We start from the raw sequence: 10,547 nt of genomic DNA, 5'->3' as shown, positions 1-10,547 counted from the left end.
TTAATCAGGGACAAAACCAAAGATAAAAGTGCCAACAGGTGTACAATCACAGAGCTCCTCCCCCTCGTTAGCAGTGACCACTGGTTTAGCATCTGAGCATCAGGTGACTCACCTGAGCAGGTAGAAGCTCCAACGCGGCGTATAATTCCTTCACTGAGAGGTAGTGCAGTATTAAAGGTTCTACACATGCATGTATTAATACACTGAAGTAACGAAATGCACATCAAATATACAAGAACATGAGCATAAATACGTACACGCATGCACATGCACACCTGCAGCTTGTGGAGGAGCCGCTTCAGTCTGCAGGAGTAAATGTCACCAACCAGCAGGCCGGGAGGAAGCGGTGTGAGACTGAAACTGACATCATCATCTTTTTAAGACTTCTTAACCTTTGAGAAACAGCAGGTGTCACATGACTTCACTTCTGAGGATCCCCTGTCTGATCCCAGATGAATTCTATAAGCCTCATATGCAAAGAGATGTGGAGCACCATGTGACCAACGCATGCAGCTGCATGTGTGAAGCGTCCAAACAAGCCGACCTGAGCACCAGTGGGGAACACAGTGACCACAGACCCTTTTGAGATGGTCTCAATAGACTCTCTGGAAAGCTGTAAAGGAGGGTATGAGCACATCCTAGTGGTGATGGATCACATCACACGCTGCACACAGGCACACGCGTGCATTCTACAAACCCCAGACTCCCTGTGGACACCATGTTTGGTCTGAAACCAGCTCTTCTCACACTGAAGATGCGTTAAGAGGAGAAAGCAAATGCAGGAGGCCAACGAGCTGCATCCAGACGATCCAAAGTCCATATCCATCTCCACTGTCTTCAGGGCTCCAGGTTGTTCTCGCTGCACCACGTCACCATGTGGTCAGACCACCTGTAGGCGGACTCGTCCCCACCAGAGATCAATCCAATGAGGGTGTTGTCATCAGCAAACTTCAGGAGCTTGACGGACTGGTGACTGGAGGTGCAGTTGTTGATGTTCAGGGAGAAGAACAGAGGGGAAAGAACGCAGCCTTGGGGGGAACCGGTGCTGATGGACCGAGAGGCAGAGACGTGTTTCCCCGGCTTCACGTGCTGCTTCCTGTCGGACAGGAAGTCAGTGATCCACTTGCAGGTGGAGTCGGGCATGTGCAGCTGAAAGAGATTGTCCTTCCATGTGGCCCCTGTGGACAAATGAAGGAGACTACTTTGGTCCCTGCTGTCCAACCTTTGACTTCCTCAGTCTTCTTCGGGCCTTTGTTGGTACATCATGGGAAAGAACTTGAGACTCAACGTGAGTCTTAATTTGTCTGATGCTGCATCAGATGAGACAACTGAATGTAGAGATGTTTGACTTTAAGTTGGCAACAAAAGATGTGATGAAACCGATAAACAAGGAAATTACATAAGAATCAAAAGAGGAAGTAGATTCAACATTTGTCTTTAAAACGGAAGACGCAGAGAGACGAGTAGAAGACGCAGAGAGACAAGAAGACAAAGAAAGACGAGTTGAAGACGCACAGAGACAAGTAGAAGACACAGAGAGACGAGTAGAGGACACAGAGAGACGAGAGACGCAGAGGAACCATGGCTGAATTGGGAGGGATTGAAAGCTGTTTGTTCCTGATTGTGATGCTTCAGTTTGCAGGTAAGAACACATAGAATGTGTGTATGACTACAGAAACACTAGAAAGATCATTTACTAATGGATGAATGTTATTTAGAAGCAAAGCTTCATTTAAAGAAGACACACAAGTAGTCTGTTTGTTTCCAGCAGGTGAATCGTGACTTTAATGAACTCTTAGAAACCAACAATGAGGCACATTTGTAAACTGTTGTTGTGTCTAAAATGATCTTCACACTGACAGTAAAAGTCATGTTTTATTTCTCCTTGTTCCTTTTACTTCTCTCTCATCTTCTTAGAAGCAGCAACAGAACAACATCTCACTGTCAGAGATGGAGATGAAGTCACTTTGCCTTGTGACACTGTGACTGAGGACCAGAACAACTGTAAATCTACTGCATGGCTCTTAAGTTATTCAAGAAACAGATCATCAACTGTAGTTCTGATTTCAAACGGGCAGATTGATGAAGAAGCCAAAGATAAATCAGACAGACTGAGTGTTTCACAGAACTGTTCTCTGGTCATAAAGAAGGTCACAGATGTAGATGTTGGTCGTTATGGCTGCAGACGGTTCAAACCAGGAGGACAATATGAAGATGCTCTGGTTCATCTGTCTGTTGTTTCCAGTGAGTATTTACATCATAATGTTTATAAACTGTCGTATCAGATTAATATGATGAAACATTATAATAATAATGATTTTAGTGTTTAAGTTCCTCTTCTTTCTCTCATAATGTCTCCGTCTCCACCAGTGACTGAAGAGACGATCAGAGACGATGTGAAGTTAAACTGCTCTGTGAGGACATTTGATCAATGTCCAAACACAGTGAAGTGGACGAATGGTGGTCAAGATGTGGACAAAGACAACAGGAACATGAAGACATCACAGTCTCTCTGCTCCACCTCTCTGTCCTTTAAGACTTCTCATGTCTTCTACACATCAAGCTTCACTTCATTGAAGTGTGAAGTGACCGATGGGGACAAAGTGATGGAGTTTTCTCTCAGGAATTCTCCCTCAGGTGATGAAATCACTTTAATTTCCTTTATTATGGATTGTAAGTTGTATTTATTTAGTTGTGTTAATTTGTTCAGGTGAAGACAAAACAACAACTGAATCAACACCAACTGAAGAGGACACAAAAGCAGGAGACACAACAACTTCTACAATGAGAGAAGCTTCAGCAGAGCCACAAAGTAGTGACTCCATGTTGTGTCTTTATGTGGAATCTCTCTTCATCACGTGATAATATTGTGATTGATTGAGGATAAAGTGGCTCTTTATAATCCAACATCTTTCTGTCTCTCGTCTCCTGGAGTCTAAAAGCTTTGAGGAACAATGTTTTCATTTCTTCCTGGTTGCAGTCTGGTGGAAGTTGGTCCTTCTCTGCGTTGGATTAGCAGCACTCATCATCACAGTTGTAGCCGTCAACATGTGGGCGAGAGTCAAAGGTGACGAACGTTCTCATGTGGAATCTGACAAGAGAGGATTTCTGCTGGTGAAACTAAAGCGACTCTTTCTTTTGTCTCCAGAGAGGAGGACACAGACTGAGGAACACGCTGTGAGTTTAAACAACTTCATAATGAAACGCTTCATACCTTCATGACCTTCTCATCGAGTCCTTCTTCACTCCAACACGAGTGGCTTTAGAGGTTCTTCATGCTGTGAGATCCCAGAGTTCACCTCCACACGTTAAAAGCTTTAGAAACAAGCTAATCATTGATTCATTGTCTAAGTTGGTTCACTTTGACTCTTCATTAAGTTCTTACCTGCAGCTTTGAAGCTTCTGCACACGTATGAAGATCTTTTCCTTTGCCTCCACTCGGCTCTCAAAGAGGCCGACAGCTGAGCCGGCGGCTAGCAGCTAACGGTGCTAACAGCCCTACCAATGCTAGCAGAGCTAGCACGTAGCCACTGAGCTCACAGTGTCCCCGTGAGGGGGCACCGCAGGGTGGATGCTACATGGAGGGTGGAGCAGTGGACGCCTCCACGTCAGAGAGGTGGGGCTGTAAAGTGTGGCTTTGATTGTGTTGTTTCTCACAGGTGCGTTTTGATGCAGAAGATGACGCAGTGAACTATGAGAACATGAGACCTGCTGATGGAGTTTGACCAACACGTCTGCAGATCAGCTCCATCACCATCTCCATGGTGTCCCAGCTGCTGGTGTGGAGCCAGATGTTCTCCTTCATTTTGTTTTCATGAATACTGTTACATTACATTATTTTTCAGATGAAAATCTGAACTTTTGTTTCATTTTATTCTAAAATCTTTTCCAGTGTTTTCATAAAATATAGTTTTATTTAGTTCCTCATCTGCAGCTGGATTATACCTCCATTTAACTTTTCTTTCCTTCCTTTGTTTGTCTTCCAGCTGATTATTTCACAGTTGATCATTTTGTGTTTAATTGGTGAAGCTGCAGCAGCTTGAGCTCAGTTTCACGTCTGTGTGAACAGAATAACTCTCTTTAATCCACTTTCATTCAGCATCCACATGTTTGTTGGGATGTGTTTGTGTTTCAGTGCTTTCAGCCTTAAAGGAGTCAGTAACTTCTCTTTATAATCTGTGATAACAATAAATAAAGACAGCGTCATGCTACACTGTGCTGTGTGATTCCTCCATGTAGAAACAGCTTCATGAAGGTCCTCCCTCTTCTGGTCCACTTGTAGTAGTGAAGCCCTGCTCTGATTGGTTGATCAGCTCTGTTCAGGAAGAACGCAGCCCCGCCTTCCCCCTCACCCTGTGTGACTCCCCCGTCACCACTGTGGACTCCTTCCGTTTCCTGGGCTCCATCATCACCCAGGACCTCAAGTGGCTCCATCACCAAAAAGGCTCAGCAGAGGATGTTCGTTCCTGAGGCAGCTGAAGAAATTCAACCTGCAAAAGACGATGATGGTGCACTTCTACACGGCCATCATGGAGTCCATCCTCTGCTCCTCCATCACCGTGTGGTACGCTGCAGCCACTGCCAAGGACAAGGGCAGGCTGCAGCGTGTCATCCACTCTGCAGAGAGGGTGATTGGCTGCAATCTGCCGTCTCTTCAGGACTTGTTCGCTTCCAGGATTTTGAAGCCGACCCCTCTCACATCAGACAGAACCTGTTTGTGCCTCTTCCATCCGGCAGACCTTCCGCCAAACAGTCGGGTCCGCCAACAAAGCCCGGGTCCCCCACTGACTGACTATACATGTCACTTTCACTTGTCTGGTGCACTTTATAAAAAAACTTTTAAACTATCTTATTCCTTTATTCTTATTTAACTAACCCATAGCTTTAGATTACTAAACTATAGCATTACATTTACTATGTTGTGTTGTTGTCGAACTCTCTGCTTGATTCAGAATGCTGCAGCGCGTGTATTAACAAGAACTAAGAAATGGGATCATATAACTCCTGTATTAACTTCTCTGCACTGGCTTCCTGTTAAATCAAGAATAAAATTTAAGGTACTTCTCCTCACCTACAAGGCACTTGCTGGTGAGGCACCGTCTTATCTTAAAGAGCTTGTTACACCGTACTGCCCTACAAGGCATCTGCGCTCCGTAGATGCTGGGCTACTTGTGGTTCCTAGAGTTTTAAAAAGTAGGATGGGGGCCAGAGCCTTCAGTTATCAAGCTCCTCTTTTGTGGAACCAGCTTCCACTTTCAGTCCGGGGGGCAGACTCGGTCAGTTCATTTAAGATAAAGCTTAAAACGTTCCTCTTTGATATTGCTTATAGTTAGGGCTGGCTCAGGTTAGCCTGGACCAGCCCTTAGTCAAGCTGCTCTAGGCTTAGACTGCCGGGGGACTTCTTAGGACACACCGAGCCCCTCTCTCACTCTCACTCTCACCTCCCACAATCATCCATGCTTTATTAATGTACATCACTAATTAAGCTTCTTTCCGGGAGTTTTTTATGCTTTCTCGCCTAGCAGGTCTCCATGGATCATAGTTTCGTGCGGACCCCGGTTCTGACTCCTGGCTCATGGCTCTGCTGACACCTGCTGCTGCCATCACCATTACTTTAAATATGATTCATATTACTGTCATCATAAACCAACATCTTTCTGCTCTCCCTCCCCACAGAAGCCTCTGTGGATGGTGGTTCGATCTGATGGAGGTTGTCCCTGCAGTGGTCCTGCCGTACACCTCTTCTGCTACTTGCAATTACTTGTATCATTTCAGTTAGAGAAATTGAATGTATTGTACATCTTTTACATTGTTGATTCTGTACACATGACATCCATTGCAGTCGGTCCATCCCGGGAGAGGGATCCCTCCTCTGACGTTCTCCCTAAGGTTTCTTCCCTTTTTTCCCCATTGAAGGGTTTTTTCATATTTTGGGGAGTTCTTCCTGTGCCGATGTGAGGGTTTCGGGACAGAGGATGTTGCATGTGTACAGACTGTAAAGCCCTCTGAGGCAAATTTGTAATTTGCGATTTTGGGCTATATAAAATAAAATGAATTGAATTGAATTGTCATGCACCAACCGCCAAGTCAAATGCGTTGTATGTCTGACATATTGTGGACATGTTTTCTGATTCCTGCAACGGGCCATCGGTAACGTGCAGAACAAGGCGAGGCGCCGTAACGGATCCGGGGGGCGGGGCTCTGGAGGACGAGGTAATCGCGGCAGGTTTCCAGTTGGACAGAAGGGTGGTGCCCGGTACCCAGAGGAGAGGTTGAGACATGAAGGCCCTCCCAAACCGGGAAAGAAACTTGGGCTTCAAGTCCGACGACACATCTCTGGGGAGTCTATGGGTGGGGAAAACGCACTCAGAGAGGAACCCTAACCAACCCGGTCTGAAGAGTCTCAAAATGATTCAATGCGCACAGAATCACAAATGTATTCACATCGGACCCCCTAGAGCCAACATGCTTTGAAATTTTTTAATATATCCAACTTCTATTTTGAAAGACTTTAAAACACAAGACATTCATGAGTAGAAGAAGGGTCATTTTATTAGTGGTTATAATGCAGGAAATGCTGTAACAGAATGGATTAAGAAACAAAGCTCACTAAAAGGGTGTGAGAGTGAGGAAGTTTAAACACTATCAGGAAAAAACCCACAGGCCTCATTTTAAATCATCCACGTGATGAGAAAGTTGTGACAAGTTGCAGGAAAAAGCTTCTCATGAAAGGCTTCAACAAGCTGGAGACAGATGTGCTGCCTCTTCTCGGGGTGGGGGGTCAGGGGGACGACTGACACAGAAGGGTTCCACGTTCTCGTAGTTCCCGTCGCCTCCTCCTGCGTCACCACGCGCCCTCTGAAAGAACAACGTGACGGCCGGACACTGCCCCCCCCACCCACACCCCTTCTCTGATCTCCATCTCAGGGCGCTGCGTAGGCCTGCGGTTTTTTTGGTGTATATTGCACATTATGTGCTTCACCTCCTCATAGATTTGATCAGTTGCTGCTCAGCGGGTGAGAAATATGCTGCGCGGCGTCTTCTCCGTTTGTGCATCAGAGAATCTGCGATCGATAGCGTGGTCGCCTTAAGAAAGCCCAGCTGTGTACACACCTCGATTCCAGCTGTGATCAGTCCAGGTCCTGGATCGACTCCCCCTTCTCATCAGCGGCTCACACGAAGTCAAGAGGCCCCTTCTCACTCAGCCTGGATTCCTTTTTTGAAAAAAATCACAGCTGAGCTTATTTCATTCAGACTGAATCCGAACTGAGACGTTTCCTGTGAGGAAGGACGTTCACTTCACAAATTACACCACGGCTGCTAGATTTATTATATCAAGTTTTAGGAAGCTACGTGTTGGTCCGGTTGATGTTGTCGTGTCTCCACCTAGTAAAAGAAATAAGGGGGCAGTGGGGAAGCAGAAGGACTCGTACGTCACCGTGTGTCCACACCCTGAGCAGAGCGTGATGGAGATACCAGATACTCACTGGAAACAGCAGACAGAAAAACAAAAGCACATCCACGCTCTGCTCCTCCAGATGGGATCGGTCTGCAGCCGTAACGTCTTCACCTTTGACCTCCCTCAGGACCAGAGAACAATCCTCTGAAACGCTCAGTCTGGCTGTTTGCCCTCGGGACGTTTCGACCACCTTCCCTTCGGCCACCAGAATGACTGCCGGTTGGTTAAAACCACCCAGGACCCACTCAGTGGCTGCACATGTTCTATCAACCATCCCGTTGCCTCAAGGAAAAGTGACTTCCCCTCCCTCTCTGGCAGCGAGACGTTGTCCTGCTGCTGGGAAGAGACAACATGTCAGCAGGGAACAGTTCATTAAACTCATGAATCACCTCCACGGAAAAAAAAACTAATAAAACAGTAAATAATAAATGATGTGTTCTTACCTGTGAACTGAAGCATCAGAATCAGTAACAAAGAGGTTTTAACCCCTCTGACTTCGGCCATGGTTCCTCTGCATCTGAACTTCAGAGGGAGTCACCTCACCTCCTCTTCCTCCTCCTCCTCCTCCTCCTCCTCGAGCCTCATGAGGACACTTCCGCCCTGCGACGCCGGATGGTTTGGAAAGAGCCTTAAAATGATGAAATGAGGTTGGGGGTTGGGGGGGGGGGGGTGCAGTGTGAAGTGGACCCGTTTGGTCTCTTGTCAATTTTGTCGAGTTTTCTACAACGTCACTAAAGGTAAAACGTACTTCTGGATGAAACTTAACGGCATCTTGCTCTTAAAGAGAAAACAAATGACCACAGCAACGTTTAACATGAGTAACCAATATTTTAATATCATTTTCAAATTTAGATATGAAAGAAATTCTTCATACAACACTTTCTCCCCCCCCCAGATGTGGCTAAGCATTTTCATACCACTGGAATGAAACCGTGTTAAAACATTGGAATAAAACGGGCAGTTTGGGCTTCAGGAACACGAATCTCTGCTTATGTGAAATAAAAAGAACCGGTGCTTCATAATCACAATGAGCGCTGCTGGTAGACATCAACCCTGCTTCAGTCGCTTTACGAAACCACACGGTACAGGAAGGAAGCGCGTGGAGACAACGTCCGCTTCAGAGGACAGCTGTGAGACAATAATTAACATCTGTCCTCTCCACTTTGTCCTCGCCGACTGAATGTGTCTCTGAGTCTGAGTCCTCAGTTCAGGGCTCTGATCGTCTCGGTTGATTCATGATGAACAGAAGATCCTTCGGCAACACAACATTCTGTAACGCTTCACCATTTTAGTCATGTGGCCGATGGCCCGTTGGGACATTAGAAAGTGGTAGACACAGAGACGCGGGACGCCCCGTCCCGAGGTCAGGGCTGATTGAGCTTCACAATCAAGTGCAAATCGGTCAGAAACGTCTTTCTCCTGCAGGACGAGTGCCGTCCGTCGATGGGGACGTTCTCTCTTTGTGGAAAAACCTCAGTAGCAAATATAGAATCTGTTAAAACAACAAGGAATGTTACACCCAAATATATGTTTACAATATATTTTGTACATTTATACAGGCTCTTAAAAGAAGAAACACAGGAAGTGGCGTCATTTCTTTGCATCGTGTAAACACGCCTCGCCGACCTCGTTGCGCACTTTCTGGAGTTAACAAAAAAACACTTGTTCCTCTTCCCACAAAGCAGTCAGGCGGCGAGCGGAGGACGGGGGGCGTGGCTCAGAACGCGTCCACAGCCGGCTCGTCGTCTCGCTCACTTTGTACTGCGGTTCATAAAAAGTCCCGACGCGCTGCGGCGTGTCAAAGGTCAAACGTGTCCTCCGGAACCCTCAGCAGCGACTTCAGGTGGACGCTCATCTGCTCGCGGCTGCGCCCGCTGCGCGGCGGCCCGTCCTCGCCGACCCAGTGGCTGGGCGGTTTGGGCAAGACGCTCGGAGACGGCGGCTCGCTGAACTTGGCCCCGGCGTAGACCTTCTCGCCGTCTTTGAGGCCCTCGTCGGCGTTGGGGCCGCGCTGCTGGAGGGGGAGGGGCTTGTCCTTCTTCTTGGCGGGTCGGCCCTGCTTGGGCTTGTGGCTCCGGGGGACCGTGTTCTGGGGGACTTGGTCCCCCGGCTGCGCCGCTCCTCGCTCCGATCGGCCGCCTTTGGATCTCAGCAGCTGAGAAACGGAGACAAGGGCTCATCAATCGGCTGTCAGATGAACAACTGTTAAGGCGTAATAACAGGTTGGGTCATTCAACCGTCTCTATGGCAACGGAGCAAAACACAAATAGGTGTGGATGAAAGCTACAGGAACTTCTTGTTCGGCCTGGAGTTAAAAACAATTAAACAGACACTTTGAACTTGTTATTCACAACTCATTTAAAAAGAGGGAGCTTTTTTACACTTTTCTTCACCATAATTCAAAACTCATGCACTTTAACATACTGCCGCCCTTTTTAATATGAAATGATATTCCATTAAAAACGATTAAATTGCCACTTGATCACAAAACGTGTGTTAGAAGGGAAATGCAGTAAAACTGCTACATCAACACGTTTATGGTGTAAAGTGTTAAGAGCCTCCGTGAAGCTGCAGCTCAGACAGAAAGAGGAAGAAGATCAACTCGTTCATCACTTTCCATTCGGATTAGTATCTGCGTCACGTCCTCTGCTCCCAACCAGGCGTTCTGACTTCAAATAGAACATCATTCTAAGAATGTAAATGTGTGGATTTATTTACACATTCATTCAGACCAAGTTGAAACCTTCTCATTTACTGTTTTTGTTTCTCCCCCGATGTACACAAACCAAAAATATCCTACAAAATAAATGACCTCCAACGATCACCACGACGACGCAGATGCAAACAGCATATTTTGGGATCGTATGTCTCACAAGATCGAGTGGATGGCAAAACAAAAACCGAACATCATGTAAACAAACAACAACACAACAACGACCCGGGGAGCGCGTTACCTCTTTTTTTGGCTCCGTGCTTGAGCTGGTGAAGGGTCTGTGTACCGAGAGGCTGCTCGGTACCGGGCTGGCCTGCGGCTTTGTTAGCCGACAGAGCTGCCAGGGTGTTGGCGTGGTGGTTGTTGATGTTGTTG

At 46.8% G+C, this 10,547-nt stretch overlaps 2 protein-coding genes across 3 annotated transcripts in view; one reads left to right on the top strand and one right to left on the bottom strand.

Annotated features, from left to right (window-relative positions):
• Window positions 1–1,433: 1,433 nt before the first annotated feature.
• The window catches only part of LOC119194987 (uncharacterized), an 18,910-nt gene continuing 9,796 nt past the window's right edge, over window positions 1,434–10,547 (top strand). Inside the window, exons 1-7 of one of the 2 annotated variants that reach the window (XM_062559832.1) lie at window positions 1,434–1,642; window positions 1,918–2,244; window positions 2,371–2,637; window positions 2,711–2,812; window positions 2,981–3,067; window positions 3,149–3,177; window positions 3,660–4,258. In XM_062559832.1, coding sequence (XP_062415816.1) covers window positions 1,582–1,642; window positions 1,918–2,244; window positions 2,371–2,637; window positions 2,711–2,812; window positions 2,981–3,067; window positions 3,149–3,177; window positions 3,660–3,725 — 939 coding nt within the window. In that variant the 5' untranslated portion in view covers window positions 1,434–1,581 and the 3' untranslated portion in view covers window positions 3,726–4,258. Of the gene's footprint in view, window positions 1,643–1,917; window positions 2,245–2,370; window positions 2,638–2,710; window positions 2,813–2,980; window positions 3,068–3,148; window positions 3,178–3,659; window positions 4,259–10,547 lie in introns of those variants that run through there. The other variant, XM_062559831.1, reaches the window with a different exon arrangement.
• pnrc1 (proline-rich nuclear receptor coactivator 1) lies at window positions 8,256–10,542 on the bottom strand (the record flags this gene model as incomplete). The annotated part of the gene is made up of 2 exons (XM_037450086.2): window positions 8,256–9,614; window positions 10,414–10,542. Coding segments are annotated over 2 exons (486 nt in total), but the record flags the coding sequence as incomplete, so codon positions are not given.

This window comes from Pungitius pungitius, chromosome 20, assembly GCF_949316345.1.
Source record: "Pungitius pungitius chromosome 20, fPunPun2.1, whole genome shotgun sequence".
NCBI lineage: Eukaryota > Metazoa > Chordata > Actinopteri > Perciformes > Gasterosteidae > Pungitius > Pungitius pungitius.
This window is presented reverse-complemented; position numbering and strand designations above follow the sequence as displayed.